The following is a 27470-nucleotide window of genomic DNA, read 5'->3' as shown; positions in this document are numbered from 1 at the left end:
AGATCTGTGCTCCATGCACAGTGCCTGACAGAGTGTAAGTGCTGGTTTGGAAAATGAATGAAGGAAAGGAGGGAGGGCAGGAAGGAGGGAGTTAGTTTCTTGAGGAGGCTCAGAAAGGCCTCTGCTGCCTACATTCTGCAGTCATTTATGTATTTCTTTCTGTGGCCAAAGGAGAGAAAACGTGGTGGGTTATATGAGCTCCCTGCATAATTGTCTGATTTGGAATACATTGAGTTCCATCTTATTTATAGATGAAGCCCACTTTCCTTTTTCCCGATGCCATGAAGAAAGACCAGCCCACTGTTACAGTAAGTATTCCTAGCAGGGTAATTCACAGTTCTTTACAGGCTCCGTGGCCTGGTACACAGAAGCCAGGGGAATGGAGAGATGCGGCCAGAATTGGGAATCAGGCAAGCTGGCTCCTGGCAGGCTGAGATCAACCTGATAAAGAGATTAATAAGGGTCTGCAACCTCCTCCACCCTAAAGCATCAAGAAGGGTTTTTAAAATCAATGCTGGTCTGGCTGGCTTAATGGTACCTAATCTTACCTTTTGAAGCTGGAACTTTGGGAGTTGAGATCAATTGAGATAAAATAAAGTAAAGTGTGTTGACTTTTGGATTTTTAGTCTTCATCAGAGTCCCATTGTGTAGTGTTGTTTTTATTTTCTGTCTTGGAAATAGGCTGAGATTAGCCACTGGAGAGGGTTGTTCTGCCTGGAGTAGGTGGTGGTATATTTACTTTTGTTCTTTTTTTTTTGTCTTCCACATGAAGGGAGGATCCATTTCTGTCCTGCTCATCTCTGTATACCCAGTGCATGGCACCTGGTAAATACTCAATAACTATTTCTCAAATGCAGCATTTCAGCGTAACCAGCACATGCTATCTGCCATGGGCCAGTCTGCTGGAAGAGTCAATCTGTTCCCGATTAGGTGCAGAAACAGCAGCCTTACGAGGCACTCACAATGCCCCTGGAGAAAAGCCTCAGGACGGCTCCCTGGGCCCTGGTTTCTGTGACAGTTACCGTGAGCTTGTATGGACATCACAAAGCCATGTGAGCACAATGCATCTGATTCACTGGACACAGCTGCCTGCAAGCCTGTGTGACTTGCAAAGATGAACCCAGCACAGAAAAAGTGCTCATGTGGTCTGCTGGCAGAGAGAATTCTTGTGTGATGATGAGAAATGTGTCTGGAGAGAGTGAGAGTTTGGAGATCTGGGCTTTGGTTGTGGAGCTGACACCAGCAGGCCATTACATTAAGGGCAGGCCCTAAGTTCTATGGGCCTCAGTTTCCCCCTCTGTGAAATGAGAGTTAGATGAACCCACAGGTCTTCTCTGGCTCCAAAGTGTCACAACTGGACACCTCCCTCCATGAGTTTCCCTGTTGAATGGAGTCCAGACTCACTAGAAATAGCTAATCCTTTTGCTATGCCTCTAAATTCCCTGCCCTGAAATTTTAGAGCAGGGCAATAAATAGGTGCTGATCTATTTTCGCCGACCACCTGTTCTACATTCAAAAGAAAAAAAGGCAAGAGGAAGGCAAACTAACATGCTGAGCATCTGCTCCATCTAGGCATTGCAGGAGACACTTTCCCATCTCAGTGAAACCTCTTGATAAACTTGCACGATAGCTTCAATAGCATCGTTCTTCCCCACCTCTCAGGACCACTTGGAAAACCATCGTATTACAGCAGGATTGGTGTTCCAGATAAATTATGCTCAATATAGAATGTTGTAGAAAAGCCCGTGAGTGTATATAATAAAATATAGAAAAGCTATTATCAGACACAGCTAAATTGGGGGATTTGGGAGGCCTTCTTCCTTCGGTTATCAGGAACATTTATTATCACCATTTATTATCACATTTATTATTTATTTATTATCACCAACAAATGTCTTGTGTGTGCAGTGTGTCAGCCTAGTGGCAGTCCCTCTCCTCAGTGGTGAGCCCTGCCATGTAATCAAAACAAAAATGACAATATCATGCTAATGGTACTGATGATTCATACTATCGGAGCTCCAAAGAGGGAGTCCCCACAAAGAGCTAGGGACAAGAGAGACATTTTCTGGAGGAGGCAGGATCAGGGTGGGACTTGAAGGAAGGGTCCAAGGACTTAGCTGGACGAAGAATGAAGTTGGTGATCCAGATGAGGAGACTGGCCGGAGCCAAAAAAGGTCCACGTGCTCAACACGGATCTGTTCCTACCTTTGTGACTTGGCTGGAGTGAGGCTTCCAGAGAACCTGAAAGTCGAGTAAAATAAGGTAGGACAGAGGGCTCAGAGCCAGGCTGTCAGGGGTGAGGAACTCACACTTGACTCCTTGGGGGTTGCTTTGGTTTAACCTGGGGTCCAAAGACCTCTAAAGAGTCTGTGATGGGTTTCAGGAGATCCATGAACCTCTTGAAATGTTAGGCATTTTTCTGGGCAAAGGATCCACACATTTTAAAAGATTCTCAAAGGGACCCACAGAGCTGAAGAGGAGCTGCTATGGACAGGTGGGACCTTGAAGTGTTTTGAATGGGAATGTGTAGATAATTTGTAAGTTGCTCAGAGGGGGCTGGGGCTGGGGAGACCACCCAGGTCATCTACAGGAGCAGCAGAGAGGATCCAGGCTGAAGTGGTATAAATGGAAAGCAAGAGAGAGTTAGAGTCTTGGTTACAAAGAAGAAATGACAACACCCTGGGGACTGTCAGTGATGCCAGGGACAATGGCTGAGCCCACTGTGGGTGTAGGAATCCAGAGGGGAAGCTGTGTCTTATGGTCCAACGGTGAGGTTGGTTTTAAACATGATGATTAAGAGGATGGAGTTCATCTATGTGGGAATTACAACATTTAAAAATCATTGAATCACCAATTATTAGAGCGTAGGGATATAGGAGGCCAGCCTGTCCATTCCCCTTTATTTTCTAGGTATGACAGTGAGGGCCCTGAGATGGAAAGGGACTTGTCCGTGGTCACCTACATGGTGTGCAGCCAGGGACCAATTCATACAAGAATGATATTTAGGAGGGAGGTCAGGGCTGGAGATGGAGATTGATGCCATTTGCAGGGAGACAGTGGTAGAAACCATGAGTGTAGATGAAACCCCTAAAGTAGCAGAGACCTCAGGAGCAAGCCTTGGTGTTTCCCCTCATTTAGAGAGTTGGAAGGAGAAACCAAGGTAGCGAAGGCCATGGAGAAGGAGAGTCGAGGAGGCAAGAGGAGAACAGAGGGACCAAAGCCGTGAGCAAGAGGGGCAAGTGCTCCTGCTGGAAGGACCATAGGGAGGAGGATGCTCAAGGGCTCCTGGGCTTGGGCAGCAGCGGGTTCTTGGTGGCACGTTAGAGACCTCTTCCCTTAGAACGGTGAGGTGATGAGAGATCTCAGAGAGATTACTGATAAAAGGGCCCACGATTACAGCCTGGTCTTGCTAGAGGTTTGAGAAGGAGGGAAAAGCAGGTCGGGGGTGGAGACCAGGCAGGAGGAGAACATTTTACCCATAAAAAGAATGTATTTGTAAAAATAAGGTAAAGAAAAAATGAGAGGAGAGAAGGAAAGGGGGAGAGGTTATATGAGGAAGCCACAATGCTGAGGTGAAAATGGGACCAATAAACAGAGGTGGGGAGGGGAAGAGGAGCGATGAAGATTCAGGGACCATCTTCTGGGGTGAGGAGGGCCCAGAAACATGAATTTTAAAGGAGGGAAGTTGGGCTCCACTAACCCATCTTCCTGCCTTCAGGGCCTGCCCTGAGCAGACCTCCCTTCCTGAAACTCTCCCCACAGCCCTTTGTGAGGCTGGCCCCACCTCCTATTTTAGGTTCTGGCAGAATGCCGTCCCCTAAAACAGCGCCTCCCTGTCCGCCCCCGAGTGTACCCTCAGTCTGTAATCCTCTATCACCGCTTCTCCTCTGCTCTCTTCTCGGCGCCTTCCAAGCATGGGTAGGTGTTTATGACCCTGTTCTTTTGCTGGGGCGTTTGTCCGTCTTGTATGCGTATGTGTGTGAGTGTTTCCTGTCTCCAAATTTAGATTTTAAGCACCTTCAGACTGGGGACTGTCTGTCTCCATCCCCACTGTGGCCTCAGAACCCCACTCAAGAGGCGCTCAATAAGTGCATGCTAATTGGAGCAAAATGACGGGAAGGCAGAGGAGTGCAGCCATGACCTACTCTCTCTTCTCAGAAGAGTTTTATAACAATAATAAAAATAAAATAAAAATGGCATCTGCCGGCTGTTTCTATGTATGCACGATCCCTTTTGCTCGTCACAGTTCACTCAGTCTAAGGAGTGAGCAAGCTCAGTTTTAGATACTCCGCTCGTGAAGGTGGAACTAGGGATCCCGCCAAAGCCCGTGTTCTTTTTCGCGATCTCATTTTTTGACAGTGTTGGATCAAAGAGGCATTTCTGGCAACAAAACAGGCTAGATTCGTTTCTCCCACCCCCTCGGCCAGGTGGTGGGTGGGTTCCGCGCATCCTCTCCCCACTCCCGGCTGAATTTCCCCGTACTGAACGTGCCTGTCAGAGCCCTTCAGATGCCAGGGTGTTTTACAAGAGCATATGTCTAGATAAAAAGCGATTAAATCTCTCATCCACGTGTCAGTCCACTCTGGTCACATGGAGAAGTCGGCAGGTAAAGAATTCTCTTTGCCTCTGGATTATTCTAAAAGGAGGGGCAGGCTCTCCCCACTTAACCCTAGCCTTCTTTCCTGGCATCTTCTACAGGAACATAATGGCAGGAGAAGTGGGGAGAGTTGAGGCTCTGAGGCGGCCCCTGATACAAAGCCCTCAGTGACACCTTGAGCCATTGTCCCCAGAGCCATCAGCCCAGACCCTGGAGGCAAACAGGCCTGTGACTATGGTGCCCCCTCAGGCCCTAGCCCACCCTGGGGGCCTGGACTGAGGCTCAGAGCAGGAGGAAAAGCAAAGGAGGGGCTGCCTGTTAAGTCCATCGTTACACCTCTCACTGTGCGTGTTTACAGCAGACACCAGGCTCCCAGACTTCTGCAGAGCCGGAACTTCCTGAAAAGCTTTTGGAAACATTCAAAGCGTTCAGGCCAAACCCTCCTGAAATGAGGGAGTAGGAATCAAGTCAGATGGGACAAGCCCAGGCCCCTGCGCACATTCCCCTTGCCCTGACTTGGCTTCGTACCTCCTCCTCTTGGCTCTGCCGGGTGACGTTTCGGGCATCTGTCTGGAGTCAGGTGTAGTGTGCCAGGTACGATGACCATCTGGCCCTGCTCTTGGCTTCTCTTCTGGGTTTGCTCCTGTTACACAAAGCCCCGGTTTCAGCTCAGCTCAGACTCTGACCCCCACCCCCACCTCGTGCACCAAGTTCCTGATTTGGAGACAATCTGTCAGACAGAGCCTGGGTCAGATCCTGCCTCCAGCCCACTCCTCACCGTAAATTCTTGGATACGATGCTTTATGTCTCTGAGTGAAATGGGAACAATAAAAATGCCCACCTCATAGGGTTGTGATGGAGAGGAAAGAGGAAAATACACAGCAAGGGCTTGCCCCGTGACTGCCATGTGCTGAGTACCCAGGCAGTACTACTCTGGTGACAAGCGCTCCTCTCGGCTCTGTCCATCCCAGCAGAGTCCTTCTCAAGGCCCCATTCAGACACCTGATTCTAGTATCAACCTGGACACAGCTTTGGAAGCCACCGTCCTCCCTATGCCCATGCCCAGCCTACCCTCCACCTGCTACAAGCTGCAGTGATGTTTGTTGAGTGAAGTCATTTTCCATGCCCTAAATCAACAGGGCTGGAGTTCGTTATTTCCATCCTGAGCACCATGTCTGGACTTTTCTCCAAGGCAATCAGGAATCGGCTCACAGGAGGACCCAAGCCCCTTCCCCACCCCAATTCCTCCCCAAAGCTTTGGACTCCTACAGAACACGGAGTGAGGGGTGGGAATGGAGGCCATGGCTGACACCTGAAGACACTGGGGCTGAGTATCCTTCCAGAGCCAGGGCTGGCTTCCTCCTACTACTCTATCAGTTGGTGATTCAATCAGCAAGCCCCAAAAAGCAGCCCCGCACCATATCACAGGGAGAGCAGAGCTCCCAAATTTCCTTCTCTGGCACTGTCATCTTCTGAACATTGCAGGGGGAAAGGAGTGTGCTCCTGCGTGTTCCCCTTCTCTTATGGTTGGCTTTATCCATAAGCATCTTGTCAGTTGTCACTGAGAAGGAACAAGAAACTAACGCCCCCTGCCACCCCCTGCATACCCTCAGGTCCCACAGGCTTGCTGTACCTGGCATAAGAGGGGCTTCTGAGTCACAGAAGTTCATGGAGAAGGTGACATGAGCTGAGCTTTGCTACCTGAGTAGGAGTGAGTCTAGTGATCTCAGACTCAAGTACCTTCAGGGTCTGAGCAGGTCACATAAATAAATGAAACAGCTCAGTGTAAGACAATAGGGAGTGGTGTGGACTGTGGAAAAATGTAGTGTATACCACCTCAACCCGAGGCACAGCCACTTCTCAACTCCACCAATTACTATGGTTCAGTGTTGCCAGATCTTCTGACTATTCAAAAGAAGCCAGAAATTAGGATATTTTATAGTGACTCATCCCTTAATTTTTAAAAATTGATCTCTGATTTTAAAAAAGTTTAGCATACGCAAGCCCCCCAAATACATATTTAGGCCAGATATGACCTGGGGCTGGCCGTTCATAAACTCTGAATTAAGTAAATGAAAAATAGAATAAGGGATTCCTGAGAGAGAGCATAATGTTCAAAAACCCAGTCTTGTGATCTGACTCACACATTCCAGAAACCAGTCTTTGCTTGGTGGAGTTAGCAGGTGGATGTGTAGGGAAGTGGAAGAGGGCAGAGAGGGTCAGCTCAGAAACGGTCTTCTGTGCTGTGCTGAGGCATCCGAACTTTATTTTGAAAGCTATGGTGATCTGTGAGGGAACCCTGGAGAGTCTCAAAGAGGCAGTGCCACATTGCACTTGGCATTTCAGAAAGCTGGGTCCCATGTGGGAGGGGTTGGCAGACGGGGAGATAAGGCAGAGGCCACAGCAGGGCTCCAGGGTGAAGGCAGCTGCTCTCCTCGGGTGGTAAAATCTGAAGGCTGGGTGGTCTTGGAAGGGGGAGCCTGCTGGGGAACCAGTGTCCACACTGCCCTATTCTGAATGATGTGGTGGGGCGCCATTCCCTGAGAGAACACAGTGAAAGAGTGGGGTGAGGGTGTGAGATCCGGTCAGGTTTGAGGTCTGCGTGGAGGGATCCAGGATGTTCTGTGACTCTGGAGCCAGCAGTGAACTGTGCCTATACGTGCATCAGGGAGTGATTGGCAGAGGTGGACAGCGGAAGTTGAGGCTTCACAAGGGCTCAGGGTGGGCTCTGAGTAACCCCAACATCTGTAGGGAGGACAGATGAGCAAGGGCTGGGAGGGGGTAGGGGAAAGCTTCCTAGAAAACCTGGAGAAGTGTTGCCACTCAATGGAAGAGGAGGGAGTCCACGGCCTAAGGGATATTTCGAGGTCTCACTCAGTTCATCAAATCACAGTTCTGCCGCAGTAACATACACCATTTTCTTCTGTCCACTGCTCCTTACCTCTCCCTAATGGACTGCGCTGTTGAAAGGCAACTTCCCTGAGGACAGCTGTCCCACGGGGGCTCGGCGGCGTCCACTGCAGCGGTGGTTTGTTCTGATCCAGGGGGCGGTAGCCATCACCCTAACTAACAATGTGGCAGCTGACAGCACGTCTGTCCATGCTTCTCAGTGTAATCCCGCAGCAGGACCCTCTTTACAGAGAAGGACATCGGGACCTGGAGAGGCCTTGGGCTGCACAGCTGGAACCATCAGGAGCCAGAATGCCAGTCCCCTAACTGATGGTCCCGGCCGTCCTCCTTCCAGATGACACTAATGCTCCACGAGCGGTGACCCCTGGGCAGGGGAGCGGGCGTTCATCCAGGACCAGGCAGGGTGGGGAAGGGAACACATCAAACACCCAGAAGAAAAGCAACTTCAAAGTCCTCCCCCACCTGGGTGCCCTCCAGGGGTTTTCTCAGGAAAAGGCTGCGGCTGATGCTAATGGGCACTGTGTCTGAATGTGGTCCGTCAAGAAGAGAATAAAAGAGAGGGAAGAAAGGCTGGCTTAAGGCAGAGGCCTTTCAAGTCATGGCGAGGCGGGTTCAAGTGTGGAGCGCGGCCAGCGGACGGGCGTCCCGCTTCTCTTTCAAGAGCACGGATTTATCCAAACCGTGCGACATGAATGAATGAGTTTTCAGGGCTGCCAACCTCTCAGTTAAGGTTTTGCAGTAGTATATTTCTAATACAATAAAAAAGGGAAAAATGACAGCCAAGGTTAACACTGTGTCTGCAGCAGGAGGCCCAGGGACTGTCAAAAATGGACACTAAATAACTGGCCAATGGAGGTGCTATAGTTTGAATGCTTGTGTCCCCCAAATTCACATGTCAGAATCCTAATGCCCAATGTGATGGTATTTGGTGGTGGGGCCTTTGGGAGGTGATCAGGTCTTGAGGGTGGGGCCCTCATGAATGGGATTAGTGCCCTTATAAAAGAGACCCCACAGAAATCCCTAGCCCCCTTGCCCCATGTGAGGACACAATGAAAAGCCTGCAACTCCAAAGAGGGCCCTCACCCAACCGTGCTGACTCCCTTATCTCAGACTTCCAGCCTCCAGAACTGTGAGCAATAGCCACCCAGGCTGTGGTGTTGTGTTCCAGCAGCCCAAACAGACTAAGACAGGAGGATCGAATGAATTTTCATGTAAAACTGTTCCTAAGTGTAGCTTTTAATGGCTGGATCACATTTATCCTTATTGGTGTGGTGCAAGTGGAGGGTCTAATTTGAATATTTTCCCATTCAGTTCACCAACTATCTCACAACTGCTTGTTGAGTAACCTTTGCTTCTTCTTAATTCTATGGTGCCCCCTTGACTGTATATTAAATCCTTACATGCAGCAGGTGAAGGGCGGGGTGCAAGAGGTCAGCTTTCTGCAGGCACACAGGGCTTGGCTACATGCAGACCATGATCCGAATCCCTGCTCTGCCAGTTTACTCTCTGGGCGACCTGGAGCAAATCACTTAACCTTTTTGAGCCTGTGTGTCCTATTTCTAAAACCGAGTAAGAAATACAGAAATTAACACGCCACTGGTATGGTGCCTGGCACAAGGTGGGGCTCAAGCAAATGAAGTGATGAATATTTTTCATTGGTCTTGCAATCTGCATCCCCTTCCTAGGGATGCATTTTGTTAACATGTCCGTCAGGGACAGGGATTGTCACCTGGGATAGTGAAGGCATCATTCTTAAGGAGTAATTTTTGGTGGGGGGAGGGAGGCTGTTTCATTTGGAAGAAAAAGATATTCAACAATATTTTGTATTTGGAAATTTTGTAAAACTAATATTTGTAAGAGAAGCTATAGGAAGTATTGCTGGACAAACTCTAGTTGGGTGTAAAATAGAGAAAAATTGAGATTTTTTTTAATTGGGGGTACCCTCTGCCAGAAGAACAGTAAGAACGAAGGAGGGATTTGATGTCATTGTAAATGGAACCTTAAAGTGTTGAGAGAAGATGATTTAAAATAATGGATTTTCTGAGCCAGAAGGAATCTTAAAGGTGCCCTGAGGATTCTAACCCATCTCTGCACTTGGGATCATTCATCTTGTCTCTTTCCAGCAGGATATTCCCTCCAGAGGGATGAGGTCTGTCCAGGGCCAACCTGTGGGCAGACCCAGGAAGCCCAGCTTTACCTATCCGGGAAGGAGGAAGTGGTGCCATCGTCAGACTTTGATGGGGTTAGAATAAGATGGGGACTGAGAAAGGTCCATTGCAAGGTGTTCACACGAGAGCTCTTTTGATAGAATGATGGGGACATAAACTAGAAAGTGGTGCCAGGAGAGGGTGCAGTGAGGACACAGAGACAGTTAGTATAGATGAGACTTCAAAAATGTTTGCCAAGCGCTGGTGAGAGATAGAGAAGTAGCTGAGGGGAATATGGAATTAAGGTTGGGTTGTTTATTTAAGATGAGAAAAGCAAACTTTTTAAATGCTAGTGGATATGAGCCGGCGACGTGGTGAAGTAATTAGGAGCTGGGCTCCTGAGCCAGTCCGCTGGGTTAAAATCCTGGTGTCTCTACTTAGTAGCTGTGCCTCCCCAGGCAAGTTTTTTACCTTCTCTGTGCCTCATTTTCTTATGTAGAAATAGATAACCATTTCTGCCTCAGAGAGCTATTGTCAGACTTAAATGAACTCATATAAAATTTGTAGAACAGAGCTTTGCATACATTAGGTCCAAGATAAGTATCAGAATTATTACACAGCCGAAAGGAAGCTGCTGAATATAGGGAAAAGAGAAGAAATAGTTGATAGAACAAGAGTCTGAAAAGGCAGGAAGAGGTGCAATTCAGAGCACAGGTGGAGGGACTGGGTTTGGGTAAGAGGACAACTGGCTCCTCTGTTGTGACAAAGGACAGGGGGAGGCGGATTCCTTCTATTTACAGATGTTCATTGACCCCTTAAGAGGTTCAGGCGCTGCGCTCAACACTGGGGGTGGAGACGTCAACAAGGCAGACACAACTCTCCGTCAGGGAGCTCACTTCCAGGGCAGAGTCAGGCAGTGCACTTAATGCATGAATATGGTAATAAGAAGATGAAAGGAGATGGGAGTCGGGAGGGTGGGCTGTGGGGAGGGCCACAGCTGGGGGAGTAGGAGAGCAGATGCTGTTTTAAATGGGATGGTCAGGGAAGGCCACTCTGAGAAGAGGACATTTGAGCCAAGGAGAGGGGAGTGATCTATGGGGATACCTGCAGGAAAAACATTGCGTGGAGAGGGAACAGCCAGTGCAAACGCCCTGGGCCTGGAGGACGCCTGGTGGTTATAGGTAGTAGTGGTGGGAGTGAGGCTGGGGTTTCCCTCTTTCCTCCCCAAGCCATGCTTCCAGGAGGCTGAATCCTCATCTCTGCAGCAGACCAAGGCCTTCAGCTGTTTTGACTCCTCTATTCATTCAGCAGTCCTCTCTAGAGCATGTTGATGTGCAGGAGATATGTGCCCCATGGCAATACAGAGATGAGCAGGACCCCCGTCCTGTGCTTGGCTGGTGGTGAAGCTGCAGTGGTAGCTGAGTGAGGGAGCATCTTGCTGTAGGTGTGACCAGGACACCGAGGCAGGACAGGGGGCACTGGCTCACTGTAAAGCAGGGCCTTCAGAATGGGGTGGGGGGACTCAGAAAAGGCTCTATCGCCATAAACAGAAGAAGTCTTCTCTACCGACAGCTTTCCCCATCTCCAGCTCAGCCAACAGCATAAATATCTATCACCTCTGAGTTTTACCTGCTTTGGTTTCTGGGTTTTTGAGTGGTCGGGATTTTGGAATGCAGCATTCTCTTAGAAGTCTCTGTATTATAAAGTTTGCCTCCTTTAGAAGATGGGTGTGGATTGGAGGACGATTCCTGCACGAATTGGTAAGTGCAGTTCATGGATCCTCTCTGGTCGGTGCCTCGGTTTACTCGGAAGGTGTCTGGTTCGGATGATAAATTGTATGGTCATCCCTGGTTATGGGTGACGGTATCATGGTGAGAAAGGATCAGGAATAAGCATGCTCAGAAATGCTTGGCATCTGAGTGACTTGTTTACTTGCATCGTGATGTGCAGACGCCTAGAAGTCCTTTTCTATAAAGACTGGGGATGTTGGCTGGAACACAATCAAAGCCCTAGGTCCTCACGGATGTTTTCTGAAGTTGAGCAAAGGGAAGAGCCAAGAGTGAGCGAGTTCCTTTTCGTACACCGATGGAATGTGATTAACAAGCAGATGTTTGCTGGAATCAAAGCAAAGGGATAAACCAAACCAAGCTAACACTTAACATGAAGGAAGAGAGGATGGCAGAGAAAGGAGCTGAGCAGTCATTGAGGAGAGCTCAGGGGCAGAAGGGAGACGCCCATGAGCTTGCTGACTTAACCTTCCCCGTTGGCATCCACAGCACCCATGGAAGCCCAATGCTGGAGATCACAATTGTCATGGAAACACCATTGTCAAAGCTGAAACCTGCACTGGTCTCTTCAGAGCTCTGCGCCCAGCAGGGTTTCAGTATCTATGAGGTTCAAGAGCTTTGGTACAATGATAAGACTTGCCGTATAGGAAAAGGTGTCTCAGAGACTATTGAGCACATCAGTAAAGCTATTAGGCCTGAGCTGATGGGCAAGAAGCTAAGTGGGTGGAACAGGAGGAGAGTAATGAACTGGTGACAGGCCTGGGTGGCACTGAGAATAAATCGAAATTTGGTGCAAACACCATACTAGAAGTGCCACTTGGGGCCGTCCACGTGGCTTAGCGGTTAAGCGCGTGCACTCCGCTACTGGCGGCCCGGGTTCGGATCCCGGGCGCGCACCGACCCACTGCTTGTCAGGCCATGCTGAGGCGGCGTCCCACATACAGCAACTAGCAGGATGTGCAACTATAACATACAGCTATCTACTGGGGCTTTGGGGAGAAAAGGGGAAAAAAAAAGGAGGAGGATTGGCAATAGATGTTAGCTGAGGGCCAGTCTTCCTCTGCAAAAAAAAAAAAAAAAAGGAGGGGGATTGGCATGGATGTTAGCTCAGGGCTGATCTTCCTCACAAAAAAAATTAAAAAAAAGAAGTGCCACTTGCTGCCTGTAAAGCTGAAGCTGCTGAAAGGGGGCCTTCTGTACAGTCACGCTGAGTCCTGGCTGCAGTCCAGAGGCCACCAGCCAGTTCTAGCTTTCAGTGTGATCCGCGGAAGTTCTCATGCTGGTAGCGAGCTGGCAGTGCAGGAGTTCTTGGTCCTCGCTGTTGGACCTGTGACTCAGGAAAGCTGTGTTCATGGGAGCAGAAGCCTACCTCAACCAGAAGGATGCCCTTGAGAAGAAATATGGCAAATATACCTCCCATGTGGAGGATGAGGGGTGCTTTGCTCCTAACATCCTAGAGTAGGGGTCAGCAGAGTGTGGCTTACAGGTCAAATCCAGCCAGCTATCTGTGCTCATGTAGCCCACAAGCCAAGATGATTTTGCATTTTTAAATGGTTGGGGAGAAAAATCAAAAGAAGTATAACATTAATATCAAGTGCTTTACCATATGTCGTGCGCTGTTCTCAATCTTTGTATTCGTTAGCTCTTGGAATATTTACAACAACCCCATGAAGTAGATACTATTATTCATTTTATAGATGAGGAAACAAATGGAAGCTTCTAGAAAGGTTAAGTAGTAGTCAAAGATCACACAGCTAATGATTAGTTCAGCTAGAATTCAGACCCAGGGAGTGTTATCTCAGAGCTTGTGCTGTTAACTTGCTTCCCTGTATGAAAGTTCTCCAACACTGTTAGGGGGGATGGAGTGTGAGTTCAAAAGAGATATTCAGGGAACATATCCCCGTGAGTTCACCAGAGGGAAGATAACAGTGTTTCCGAGAGGCAAGGGAAGGTTTGTAGAAGAATGAGGCCACCTTTCTATCATGATGACAGGAACACTAACTTTGAACCTCAATTAAGTAAAATCTTATCCCCCAAAAGGACTTACACTCTTCTCATTAACAGACCTATTACCAAAAAATATTCAATCATTATTATTATATTTTTAATTTCATCAATAAGAAATTTGTGGAAATTTGTTTTCTCTCTTCCTTAAGTACCTGCATCTGCATAAGATCTTCAATTTTTCCTCTTGGCCAGAAAAGCCTAAAATATTTGCTGTCTGGTCCTTTAAAGGAACAGTTTGCCCACTCATAGAGAATACAGAACCTTGGAGTTGCTGTGGAATGTGGTTGGAAAGGCTGGCCACACTTATGAGGTGGCGAATGGCATGGATGCAGTAGCCTCTAGTACTTAGAGTTTGGAAAGTATGACCTTGAACTTTGGGTCTCCTGATGACCCCAGGCATTATATCACTCCTAATCATCTGGTGAATGGATAGAAGTCATTCATCAAGGATTACCCAGTGGTGTCTACTGAAGATGCCTTAGACCAGGATGACTGGGAAGCTCGGAAGAAGTTCTCCACTAGCGTAGGTGGAATCCAGGTGGTAGGGGATGGTCTCATGGTGGCCAGCCTGAAATGAATTACCAAGCCTATGGACAGTGACTCATGCAACTACCTCCCGCTCAGAGTAAATCAGAAAGACCCTGTGACAGAGTCTCTTGAGGAGTTCAAACTGGCCCAGTTCAAAGGATGGGGCACCATATTTCCCACTGTGCTAGGGTGACTGAAGATACTTTCGTTGCCAGCCTCATGGGGAGGATCTATCTGCACTGGATCAACCAAGTCTGGAGGCCCCCTTGCCCATCTGAACACTTGGCCATGTACAACCAGCTCCTCAGATGGAGGAGGAGATGGGTGGCAAATCTCAATTGCCAGCAACAAGTTTGGGAAGTTCCTAGCTAGGTAAGTTCTGGGCAGGAGAGCCCCTGAGCCATTCAAGCACGGGTCAGCTGGTGCGGCGTCTGCTCCTGTTCTGATCACAGGTGCTCAAGGCTCCAGACACAAACACCTTGGAGGCTTCTTTCCTTCCCCTGTCTCTGTGATGTTCTGCCTGCTTAGAACTGCCACGTCCGAAATCAGTCTTCTTATACATACCTGGATTAACCTTGAAAACATTATACTAAGTGAAAGAAGCCAGACACAAAAGGACAAATATTGTATGATTCCCCTTATATAAAATATCTAGAATAGGCAAATTCATAGACATAGAAAGTAGAATAGATGTTACCAGGGGCTGGAGGGAGCAGGGATTGCAGAGTTGTTGTTTAATGGATATAGAGTTTCTGTTGAGGTGATGAAAAGGTCCTGGAGATAAATAGTGGTGATGGCTATACAACACTGTGAATATACTTGATGCCACTGAATTGTACACTTAAAAGGGGATAAAATGGAAATTTTATGTATATTTTATCACAAACAAAACAAAACAAAACAAAAATACCCTTGAACTCAGTTGGAAGCCCTAGCTCAGTTCTTGTGACTGACCCCAAATCATCCTTTTCCTTGCTTTTCTCCCCACCATGTGTCTGTGGGGCCATATATTTACAGTGTCAGCAGGCAGGAACCCCAGTGGCTTTTATGCACAAATTGAAAACAAGCATTCAGTATCCTCCCAAAACTGTGAAGGAAGAGCCATCTGCAAATTCATGAACTGTGCTTCAGTTTAATCTTCTATTCTCAGGACTAATCAACTGTGTAAGTTGGGTCCAGACTCTTAATTAAAGCTGTCAGCTCCTGAAAGTTCATTTATTGAGCCTGACTCTCCAGTGAGGAACTAAGGACGTGGGAGGTTCTAACACAGGTATGAGACCCCAACACATGGATGTTACCTTAGCTATAAACACTTGGGATTGGATGGAAGGGCTAAACAGAAATGCAGTTTTCAGATTTTCTAGTTGCTTTTCACTAAAAACAAATCCAACTGTGCATGGTGTTATTTTTTGACCATACCATTTTTCTTTGTTGTTTTAGTTTACTGTGTGTACTCGACTTGGAGGGAGTATCATGTCAGTGATGGAAAGGAGATTGACATCCTAAAATGTACAGCTTTAAAGTAGTCAACCTCTGTCATCACGGTGGCTGAGAATACTTAGCAGGGTCAAATGCACAGTGGTTATCACTAGTATTATACCTTGTTTTATAGAGTTCTTTATATTGTGCAAAGTGCTTTCCCATATATTTTCTCATTTGGTTGATGTAAGCATCTATGTTTCTATGATTTCAGCATGTTATGAATTATCTTTAGCAAATATTTCTCACTTGATCATCTTCTTCTGTCACTCAACCAAGCAGGTATCAGCATCCCCCATCACAAGGAATGTAAGCTTATTTTAACAACATTGGAGGAAAAACCTAATTAGAAAAAAAAAAAAAAATCCCTTGTCAATTCATGTGATTCATTTTGAACCAGACATCCGCAGTCTGAGTTTCTTTGAATGACAGTCTGCCCCATTCTGTGCATGTCTGAGAGGTGAAACTGTGTCTTGTACAGGTATAAATAATATGCAGGAACATGGTGTGCAAATGGCAGAGAAACTTTGGAAGAAAAGTCCCACATAACATTGAAGTTAGATTTGATTCACTGAGCCCCAGTTGGGCAAGGCACTGTGCAAGGCTAAGAAGGTGAACAGAGAGGGTCCCTCCCCTATTTTAACATAGATTTTATTATTATTTAAGTGTAGTCAGGCCAACAGATCAGGAGGCAACTGCTATTGTAAAGATTGTTATACTCCCAGATCCCAAGAGCAGGGAGCATGCCACCCCATGCAGGGCCACATGGAGAAGCACCAGGTCACTCAGGAGGCAGCAGGAGAGGGGGACTCTGTGGGGAAGCGGCTTTATTCTGGTTTCTATGGGAAGGAAGGGTAAGGCAAGGTAAGCAGCCTTAGGATTGGCTAGTTTGAATAATTTCAGCAGGCTCTGGGGCATAGGAGCTATCCCTAGTTGTCTGGTACCTGGCCTCAAGCGATAGTGGCCCAGAGTGTGAGAGCCCAGTAAAGGAGGTGGCGGGCATGTGGGCTCCGGATTGGTTGGTTCACTTTTGAAAAGTGCACTCCCAGGCCAGTTGTTTACTATCTCTAGGAATTGGCTAACCCTGGGAGGGGAAGTCCCTCCAGAGTCAGCAAGGTCCCAAATGTCAAAGCATCAGCATTCAGACAATAAAAGGCGTGGTTAATACACACCCTCCAGGGGCTTACATTCTAGGGTGGCAAGCAGCCGAGGAAGCTGAAACCAGGACCAAATCTGCAAGCCTTGATTTCTTTAACGATAAGAAGAGGAGTTTACACTATGTAAATGACAAGGTTTCTTTAAAGCTTCCCATCTGTGATCCCAGGAAATAATGAAATATGAAAAGAAGGTGACAAATGCTGTAACAGAATTGAGTGCTCTGGGAGAAGGAAAAGGTGGCCAGACTTGAACATCGGGATGGTTTTGGAGGGAGGCACAGGTGTTGGGCTTGGGGTTTAGCATGGAAAGGTGAAGCATGTGGGCTGGCTGGTGGGGGATTCATCTTCCCGGAGGCACCAGACAGAAAACAAGAGTTAGAGCAGAGGTTCTGAAATGGAGACATTTTTGCTCCCCTGCCTCAGGGGACATTTGGCAATGTCTCAAGACATTTTTGATTGTCACAACTTGGGGGGTGGGGGTGAAGCTGCCACTGGCATAAAGAGGTAGAGACCAGGGATGCTGCTAAACATCCTACAGTGCACAGACAGCCGCCCACCCCCAACCCCACCAACAGAGAAATATCCTGCCCAAAATGTCAATAGTGCTGAGGCTGGGAAACCCTGAGTTAGAGGAAAGATCGGTATGAAAAAGTGCATGGATTTGTGGTGCCCAAGTCAGCAGGACATGATGCTCCCCAGGACCTGGCCTGAAGGCAGGAGAAGAGAAAGACAGTGGGAGGCAGTTTGTTGCCAGGATTTGGTCTTCTCTGAGCCCCAGGTTACATTAAACCAGATAGATGCATGGACGCAGTGCTCTCCTCACCTGGAGCCCTCTTGGATTTCATGAAAGACGCTGAGCAGAGTTTGTTGAGGTTTGCTTTTTGTATAAGCAGAGTTTTAAATTTTTATGAAGTCTAATCTGTCTACATTTTCTCTTACGATTTCTTCTTACAGTTCTGAATTTAAAAATTTCTTCACATACACTCCTCATACCTCATCACAGATTTGATAAATAGTCTCTTCCATTTTCTTACCAATTTCTCATGAGTTGCCTTCTTTAAATATTTAACTGTTTAATTCAGTCTTTCCCAGAGGGTGCTATAAGTATTTTTGGTGATAATATGATTTTAGTAATTCCATTGATAAATATTTTTGTGTTAATGGTTTTGTGTTCTTTTCAAATGAGTGTATAACGATGATATCAAACCTGTATTTTCACAAGTGGCATTGCTTAGGATAAGAAGTTTTTAAAGATGAGGAAATTTTAAAACTTAAGTAGATAACAGTGTGGGTGGTAAACAAAATATGGCAAGCTGGTGATAGCAATACGAGAATTACTGAAGTTTAGGAAACACTCATTAAATCCACTTGAAATTCACTTTGCTGTCTGGAGTAGGGGCACGCTCAACTGATTTTCCTCCAACTTACCTCCAGATTGTTAACCAACTGCTCCAGACCATGTATTGAATTTCTCCTTGATAATGATTTTTAAAAATCAATTCTCACATGCAGCATTTCTGGATGATCTTTTTGTGCCATTAACCTTTCATTAGCCTTCAGCTATTACCACACTGTTAATTACTGTCGTTCACTTGCTATCTAGCCCCGCAAGTCTCCTCTCCCCCCAGGGAGTACTGATTTTGAGGACTGGGGTGGGGGTGGGAGGACGTGAAAGGTCCGGGACATGTGGACAGCAGCACGCCCAGGAAAGCCCTGGGGGTCTGACCGGAGTGGGTTATGGTTCTAGGGCCAGGGCTGGCCAGATGTTCCCAGACCCCTGAGTTAGAAGTACAAGAGCTCCGCCATCCCAAGTGGAAATGAGGAGGGAGAAAACAGAAATGTTAGGCGTTGATTTCAACTGTGACGAACCAATGATACTCTGTGTAAGGAAGAACTAGACTGGGAGTGATGAAATCGGAGACCTGAAGGGAGAGCTGGGATGAGGCCTGGGGGAGTCATGGCACTCTTCCTGTTGTCTGCTCAGCTGGCTGTGTGTGGGGAGAATTTTGCCTGTTGCCAAATAATGCTGAAAAGACATTTCAACCTATCAAGAAAAGACATGTATATGTGTTTACACACACACACTCACACCCACAATTTTATATCCAAAAGCGTGCGAATCCTAAAGAAAGCAGATAGAAAAATCCAGACTTAAAACCAGTATGGAGATAGGCCTTAACTTCCCCCAAAGAGTTCTCACAATATCACAGGATTCCGTTAAATACACAGGTTTCTCGGTGATTTTCAGTGTTTCTTTGGAGTGCACCCACACCTTGATCAAAGGCTAGATGGAACTTAAAAAAGTGAGAAAAGTATGAAGAAATATCTCCTCAAACCACACATCCTATAAATTAGTGGAAAAAACATTATTTAATAAAGATAACTAGTCTCACACACAACTTTTTAAAAACACACAGGGCACAAAATGAGCTAGGTACTAAGGGCAGAGGGATTCATCTGTCCCCCAGCCCAGTGTGATAGCAAAGCAGGGTGAAGCTTCATGGCCCAGTAGCCCCATCCAGAATGGAATTGACTGAATGGATGGTGGGGCTGGAAAGGCTCTTAGAATGCTTTCACCCTAAAAACTTGTCCTCCAGAGGAAGAAGCAAAAGACCCTATTACTCACCCATCTCCTTCTCCTCCTCCAAAGTGACACCACTTAATAGAATTTTTCCTCCCACCAAAAAGCTAATTATTATCACATTTGGCTGGAGGCAGTGTTGAGTCAATCTTGCTGCCCCTGTTGAACTTCTGGTGTTTCAAGTTTGGAGAAAGCGTGATGGACAACATCTTACCACATGTGAGTGAAAGCAAGAGAAGACCAGGGGCAGATGCTGAGTCATGCTAGAGCAGATGCTGAGTCATGCTGAGGCAAACTATCCTGGGGGATTAACCAGGGGAGATTAACCCCAAAGGAATTTGTCTCAAATGAGGAGTCTTAAGTGGAAACCTTGGTTCGAATTGAAACAGTGTTCAAGTGGGAGGCAGGGGAGGATCTGGGAGACCTACTTCCCTGTAAAATGCTTGGGCTTATGGCTGGGCCAGAATGTTGCCCATTCTGGAGAGGCCAAAATGAGATCTCAGCCTCCCTTTGTAGTTCTCCAGGCGGGCTGTGGGATCTCCCAGTGATTGGAAAGGGCTTTGCAAAGAAGAGCTGGGTTTATAAATAATGCATTTCCTTTGTCTTGCAGGAATTCTGGAGGCAGAGGTACAATCAGATCAGCTGTGAACAGCTTACATAGCAAATCTAATAGGTTTGTAAATTAGATTTTGTGTTCATTTGTTTTTGCTGTAAGGCAGCTATTAATCTGCTTCTCCTCTTTGCTGGATGGTGCCCTTCTTACTTAGCAAATAGATCTGTTTCGTTTCACTTTGGCTTTGCATTTCCCTAATCACTTTTGGGGAGGTGCTGTCGATAAAAGAGCCCATGAAATGGCCCAAGGTCTAGAGGCTGCTGAGATGGAAAACTCAGAAGGGTAACAGTGCTTTTTGGAAAAGAGCCCACTCACTTTGAAGCACTTGGGCCACCAATGAGCTTATTCATAACTTGTATTTTTGCTGAGCAGTGGAGACTCTGAAGGGAATCAGGACTTTCACCCAATGTTGTGGTAGATCTAGGCTTGTCCAGGTTAGGATGGAAAATAACTCAGAAACTTTGCTGAGACCTCTTAAAAATATTTAGGGAGTCAACTCAATAATGTTAAACTTGGTTATTGAATGCACACTTTAAATTCCGAAAGAGTGTTTCCTCCGTAACAGTCCTTGGCCAGGGACAGCTGGATGCAAGGGAGCGAGCAAAAATGCTTTGCAAGCCAACAGACCCAGGCTGGCCACCGGCTATGTTTGGACCATGCCTCCGAGTCCCCATTCTCCACCAGTAACAGCTGCCCCATAGCTCTGACCTAGTCTTATCAACCTGAGCTACAGCAATGGAAGGGAGAAGAGAATGCCAAGTTGTTTGACATAAACGAAGGCCACTACTCAAAATGAAGGTCTTGTTTCACTTTATAAATATCCTGTTTTGGTCAGTCTGGGAATGAGAGGTCCAAATTATTCAGAGTAGGGTCTGTTCTTTGCCCTTCCATATTTTTTTTAGGTCTCTTGACCATATGAGAGCTGTCGAGTATGTCCATTCCTGACCCTGCCTGCGTGACTCAGTCATGACTGACTGCCCTGTCTGTCTTTCACATCATTGCTTCTAGATCTCCAATGACCTCTTAACTACCTTGGGACTACAAATGAAGCTTGCACTATGCCTGGTGAAATGCAGATAGATGTGGCAGATATAAAAGAGGAAGTCGTGTGGCCCTCAGCTCCTCTCTCTTCCACTGCAGAAAGGTGCCCCTTTTTGGAGAAAGAAGATCCTGCCCCTTGAGCAGGATCCTTGTGCCCTGTGGTAACTTGGCTGCGGGAGGGCACAGTCTTATTGGGATAGAGTATGAGAAGTGGAAGAACAACCTTGGAAGCCAGGCAGTCCTGGATTCAGTCCCGGTGCTTATTAGCCGGAGCCTTGGCCAAGTTATTTCACCCCTCTGAGCCTCAGTTTCCTCATCCAATTAGAGCAACAATGCAACACCTTTTTTGAGAGGTGTTTCAAAGGTTAGAACTACTGAATATAAGGCTCTAGCCTAGTGCCTGATCTGTTAAAGGCACTCAGCTGATGCTCATTGCTATCACTATGGACATGTCCATGGCATCAGGAGATGGCCACTGAGGTAGGCAAAGAAACTTAAGCCTGAAATAAGACTCTAGTGTCCTTGGGGTGGAGGGGGTGCTGGGGACAGGAGGACGCATTCACTGAAGAGGAATATCTCAACTCACCAATCCAGCTGTGTTTGTGGAACACAGAGCATGTAAACCCAGTGCACCGAGGTGGTCCCTGGGGTTATCTATCCATCCGGTTGGTTTTACAGATAAGAAAGTAGAGGCCAGAGACCCAAAGTGACCTTCCCAAGTCCCCCCACTAGACAGAGACAGAGCCAGGGTGAAGTTCAGTAGGACCATGGCTGGCCATGCAGGATCCCGTCCAGGGCTTCACTAGGAAGTGGAGATAGAAATGGAATTTCACCGCTAGCCATGCCAACATTTATCTCCTTCCTTTTCCTAGTTCCACCACCGTGTGTCCAAGAGAAGCCCAGAAACCCCTTCTGGAGGTTTCCTACCAGGTCTCTGCAAGCATCCATGATAGAATACCTCTGCAGACCCTTCTTTCCTGAGAGAGCCTGGGTTCACCCAGTATGCCCCAGGTTCTGAGGGGATCACCCTAGATTGAGTCAACCTTAAGCCATAAGATGCCAGGTCCCAGTCATTGATTACTGATGAGAGTATCAGCTGGCCTCTCAGGAAGACAGCTCCTCATCACAAATGTTAAAGTATTTCTATCACATATAACTACTGACATAAGCTTCAGGGAAGCTTGGGGTCTTGGGGTATGGCAGCTAAATCCGTGGTCCTCAGGGCCCCTGCTCCTACCTGTGACCTACACAGAAGTAGGGGTACCAAAGAGGTGCAGCCACAGCCAGCTCCTCCTGGAGCCTCATGAGATGGCAGCCAGTGGTAGGTGCAGGAGACATTGGTGGTCCTTATGGAATTCTAGAACCTTAGACCTAGATATCTTCTTCTTCTATACCTTTTCATTATAAATGGGGAAACTGAGGCTCAAAGAGGTAAAGTGATTTACCCAGAGTCACACAGCTTGTAAAATCTTTCTGCTATACCCTCTGCTTCCTTCCATGAAAACAGCAAAAATTACAAAGTGTCAGGTCTTCTGTTTCCTCGCAGAGGCTCCCTTAAGCCTGCATGCTGGAGTCCATCTGCCTTACTAAAGACCCTTTAATTTTCTATCCTCTGCAAAAGTTACATATATTTGAATCCAAGACAAGTGATCTCAGCCAGAGGAGTCAGGAATATTGAGGAGTGGAGGTGTGTGGGGAATATGAGGAGACAATGTGCACCCCCAAATGAATTTCTTCTCTACCTACAAAAAGCAAAAGAGAGCATTAGGTTTAAGACCTCATTAAAAGGATTTCATCTTTTTTAACTTGGCTGTTCCAAGATAGATGCAGAGGACGTAGATGTTTGGTTTGAATTCTTTAAAGCTCCAGAATTTGGCATCACAAATCCACTTACCATTCTAACTGGGAGAATCTGCCGCAGCACAGACAAAAGGGACTTCTGAATGACCCACATACATCTGTGTGCAGCTGGCGGAGGCAGGCTGTCTCCTCCACTGCCTTACGAGATGTAATTGTAACCCAGTTTCTTAGAAACCTACTAGCATAGATTTCAAGCCTCAGAATTCAAGCGGGTCCTGTAATGCCTGGTGTCCCTAAGTCAGGTGGAAAGACGATGTGCACCAGAACTGTGATTTGTCCCGGGCATGCAGAGCCAGCCAGCTCCTTCACCCACTCGCGGCTCCCCCAGGGCAAAATTCAAATGCAACAAACATTTATTGAGCACCGGCTATGTTAGACCCTTGGGGAATATAGAAATGAGCGAAGGAGCTCCCGCTTACAGTCTAGTGGGAGAGAGAGACACGGCTCTGATGACTCTGGCACAAGGCAGATGTTTGAAGTGGCATCTTAGAGTTACAAACAAGAGAGTGATAGCATATGGAGGAGGAGGGAGAAGCCACAGGCTACATCGCTTGCCATGGTGTGACTTTTTGTTTTCTCTTTATTAAGTTTCTCAACCATCTTTTGATAATTGGCTGCTAATGCAACTGCTATTTGGAGTTTTGCACAAGTAGCTTGAAGAAGTCTTACTATTCTGACAGTGACTGCTAGGTTCCACCGGGAGGGAACATTAGGGGTGGGGGTGGAGAGAAGGAGAGTTTTATCACCCCCTTCCTGTCTCCAAGAATGTATGTAGGTTATACCTGAGGGAGAGAGTTTGTGCATTCTAGAAGATAAATAGACTTCCTTCCCTTCTCAGGTAATAACAGCAATTTTGCTCTTCCGAAGTTTACATTCAAGCCCGTGCAAAAACAAAACTATTAGACTTGTCATTGGCATGCTAACAGATCATGTCTACCCTCTTCCTCTTTTTTTTTTCCTTCCAGAGCTGAAGTTGTAATAAATGGCTCCTCATCGCCAGCTGTTGTTGACAGAAGTAATGAAAGCATTAAGCACAACATCCAGCCAGCCTCGGCCAAGTGGAAGCACAACGAGACGCTCTCGCTGAGGATCAGGTAGTGGTAATTACCTACAGGGCAAGAGACAGACCTGGCCTTCCCCAGCGCTAGCCGGGAAATTGCCACTCTCCATCATCTAAGAAGTCAGGATAGAAATAAAATGTTTACTTCCCGCTGAGGCAGGTTTCTTCTGTAAGTGATCAATCGGAAATGAAAACCTGAGGCCTGGCCACCAGTCACATGTGGGCAGTGACTCAGGCCGGCAAGGTGGCAGGGCCACATGGTTGAGTTCCTGGGTTTGGAAGGAGTGAGGCTCTTGGGTCAGCAGCAGCAAGGGCCTGGGGGGTGGCAGCCACAGATGGCCTCTCTCAGAGGGCCCAGAGACAGCAGTTCTTCTCCGGCATAAGGGAACATTTCCTGGTTGGGCCTGCCTGGCATCCGTGTCCCCTTTCTGTGGCGACAGTCCTCCCGTTTATCTTTGGAGTGCTGCCCCCTCCCACGGTCCTTGTGGCTTGGGTGGGCTGCCGCTCCCTGACAATGTGAAAGTGAAAAGCCATAGCTGGGCATCGGGTGAGCAGGAGCTGACATGACACCTGACCACAAGGTCTTGTCCTGCTCTTTGCAGGGTGTGTTTTCCGAGCTCTGCAGTCACTGTTGGGTGGTGGGAATGGGGAAGGGGTTACAACATCAGCACTGCGGCCGCTGACTTGGATATAGCTGTGATCAACCCAGCAAAGGTCGGGCAGTAGAATCCAACGATTGGTTTCCAGGCATTGTGCTGGGGGCCAGGGGTGCTGACATGAGTCAGACCTGCTCGTGGGAAGACAGAAATATAAGCAACGAAAGGACGGGGCAGTGCGAGATTGCATCTTATAAGTGGGTGGAAATAGACAGGTCATACTGAAGAGATAGTACTTCATTTTTTAAGGTGACTAAGAGGGCTGGCCAGGAAAGGCTTGCCAGGAGCAATGGGTTTTGGAGGATAAATAGGAGTTTGCCAGACATGCCAAGCTGTGTCCCACATGCACGGAGTCTAAAGTCTGGTGTTTGTGCTCAGGGCTGCTGGACTGTGAAGCCGGGGGTAGGGGATGGAGGGGTGAGGTTGGTGCAGTAGCCGGGACCAGATGGGGAAAGCCTTGACTATCACAGCCAACCTTCCCAGGCCAACACCGTGGGGAGGGAGTGGAGAACTGGGGTCTGGGCACAGGGGTCAGCCTTGCCCATAGCTACCAAAAAGTGTCACCACACAGCAGGGAGGCGCCCCTTCCAGGTAGGCTCACTGTCAAAATGGAAATGCCCCCATCCCCTAGTTCTCGAGGCCTTATTTTGGAACATGGGGGGTGTAGGGAATAGAGTGGCATGAGATCTGGGACATGGCAGCTGAGAATCCATCTGAAGGAGCTGACTCCTGTGGCCACCCCTCACCCAGCACCTCTTCTGAGGCCCTCCCTCCACCCCCTCCCAACGCTGCCCTAACAGCTGCAGGCCTGCGTTACTGACCCTGGGATCAGCAGCCCTGGGCATCAGTGAGAACACCTGCATTAGCGTCCTGGGGCTGCCGGAACAAATTTCCACCAGCTTGGTGGCTTAAAACAGCAGAAATATATTCTCTCCCAGTTCTGGGGGCCAGAATTCTGAGTGCTCGCTCTGAAGGCTCTCGGGGGAATCCTTCCTTGCCTCTTCCAGCTTGGGTGGCCCGAGGCGTCCCTTGTCTTGTGGCCGCATCACTCCCGTCTCTGCCTCCGTCTTCACATGGCCTCTCCTCTGTGTGTGTCTTCCCCTCTCCTGTCTCTTATAAGGACACTTGTCATTGGATGTAGGGCCCACCGGGGTATTCCAGGATGATCGCATCTCAAGATCCTTAATTTAATTACATCTGCAAAGATCCAAATAAAGTCACATCACAGGCTCCAAGGGCTAGGAGATTTACATTTTGCGGGGGCCACTATTCACCCCACTACACCACCTGTGAGTGAAATCCTCCCACCAGCACACGCCCACCGGCAGTTCCCACTGGGCCTTTCTCCCACCTTGGGGTGGAGAAATGGACACACACACCCCTTTAGGAGAAGACCAGGCTGTGGCCTTCATGGGCAGCCTGCAAGCACGCAGCCACCTCGGCAGGAACAATGTGCTTCACCCAGGGGGAGAAAGAATTTCCTTCAACTCCCTTCAATTAATCACCAGAATTATTCATAATCAAAGATTCTGCGAGTGATGTGGAATATATTGATAGTAATTTCTCGTAATTAGTTAGAAATTAATTCCCTCACAGAGGTGTTTATTTATGGGCTTTTTGGGGGTCTCTCTTTGCTTTTAAATACTTTGGGGTAAGTAAATGCAAAGGTTTTAGCTATTTCCAAACTGTATTAGTTTGTCAAGTTGTATAATCCTTGGTAACGTGCAGTAAATAAAAATAGTGCCCCGTTTGCCATCAAGAGATACAAATTACTCAGCGAGAGGGGTTTCCCATGCAAGATACAAGAGATCCAGGTCATGAATAAGGAAAGACAGTGGAAGAAGAGTGTGGTGCCCTGCCCTGGGCTACACCAGAGGCTCCCAGTCCTGGTCACAGTTAGAGTCAACTGTGGAGCTTTTGAAAGCGTACTGAGACCTGGGCCACTCTCAGAATCAGGATTTCTCAGATGTCAGCCCGGAGCTTCTGAATTCTTTATGGTTCACCAAGTGATTGAATGTGCATCCTACTGGGATACACCCCAGATCCCGCAGGCTCTCGGGCCTCAGTATTACCATCTGTACAATGGGCAACCATTTTGCAAATTCTCCCACTTGTAAAGTATGTGAAGATCCTGTCCCTCCAGGGCTCTGAGGAGAAGCCAACTGGCATCGTTGTATCTGCCCTAGATAGCAGCTTGCTGCAGGAAATGAAATTCATTTCAGCTGATCTAGGTACCAAATATTTTTCCCTCTATGACTTAAATCATTTCTAAAGATCTTTTGGTGATTTAGACGGTTCTTTAAGTAAAACCCCCAGCTGTGATCCTCAAATTCCTGGGGGCAGGCCTGCATGGTTTGACTAAAACTCGCCTGGTGATTCTGAGAGGACATTCATCTTTTTTCTGCCCACACTCCATCCCATCTGTGTACTTTGCTAGATGATTGTAGAACTTTCCTCCTAAATCAAAGTCAACCTAGACTCTAGAGAGCTGTTTTTTGATCACTTTTGCTCTGTGGGACCAGAGAGGTATCAATATTTACAAACCCCAAACTAGACAGCAATGAGGGGCCAGGGGCACACACTCTACAACACAGACGGCAGGCTATGTTCTCAGCCTCTCAAAGGCAGTGTGGTTGACACACCTCACAGTATCCACACTCCCATTTACCCCCTAGAGGCCCCTTTGGCCAGAGAAGGTTTCCATGGAAGAAAATAGGCCACTGAGGAATGAGGGGCATGTATCATCCTGGTTTCCTGTCCCTAGTTGAGGACTTCCTGTCAGATGATGGTCCTGAATTCTGCTAAGAGAGGAGATGTGATGTAGGGTGACCACTGTCTGGATTTGCCCAAGACTGAGGGGTTCCCTGGAATGCGGCACTTTCAGTGCTAAAACTGGGCTGTCCTGGGCAAGTCAGGACAGTGGGTCACCCTTCCTTCTGGAGCCCTCTGTGATGAGTTCAGACTGTGTCCTAATGGAGTCTTTTCTCAGGGCAGTTATCACATCTCATGGGGAGAGGGCGTAACCACAGCAACCAGATAGGCCACCA

General features: G+C 47.6%; 1 protein-coding gene and 1 non-coding gene across 2 annotated transcripts in view; both read left to right on the top strand.

The window, feature by feature from the left end:
• ST8SIA2 (ST8 alpha-N-acetyl-neuraminide alpha-2,8-sialyltransferase 2) overlaps positions 1 to 27470 on the top strand; it is a 67116-nt gene that overhangs the window by 12650 nt on the left and 26996 nt on the right. Inside the window, exons 2-3 of the mRNA XM_004431913.3 lie at positions 19804 to 19866; positions 23673 to 23801. Of these exons, the coding sequence (XP_004431970.1) occupies positions 19804 to 19866; positions 23673 to 23801 (192 nt within the window). The remainder of the gene's footprint in view (positions 1 to 19803; positions 19867 to 23672; positions 23802 to 27470) is intronic.
• LOC147917677 (small nucleolar RNA U109) lies at positions 8129 to 8267 on the top strand. The gene has a single exon (XR_015551757.1). It is a non-coding gene; the product is annotated as a small nucleolar RNA U109 (small nucleolar RNA).

The sequence above is a fragment of the Ceratotherium simum genome, chromosome 3, assembly GCF_057802395.1.
Source record: "Ceratotherium simum simum isolate JZ-2026a chromosome 3, ASM5780239v1, whole genome shotgun sequence".
In the NCBI taxonomy this organism is placed as follows: domain Eukaryota; kingdom Metazoa; phylum Chordata; class Mammalia; order Perissodactyla; family Rhinocerotidae; genus Ceratotherium; species Ceratotherium simum.
This window is presented reverse-complemented; position numbering and strand designations above follow the sequence as displayed.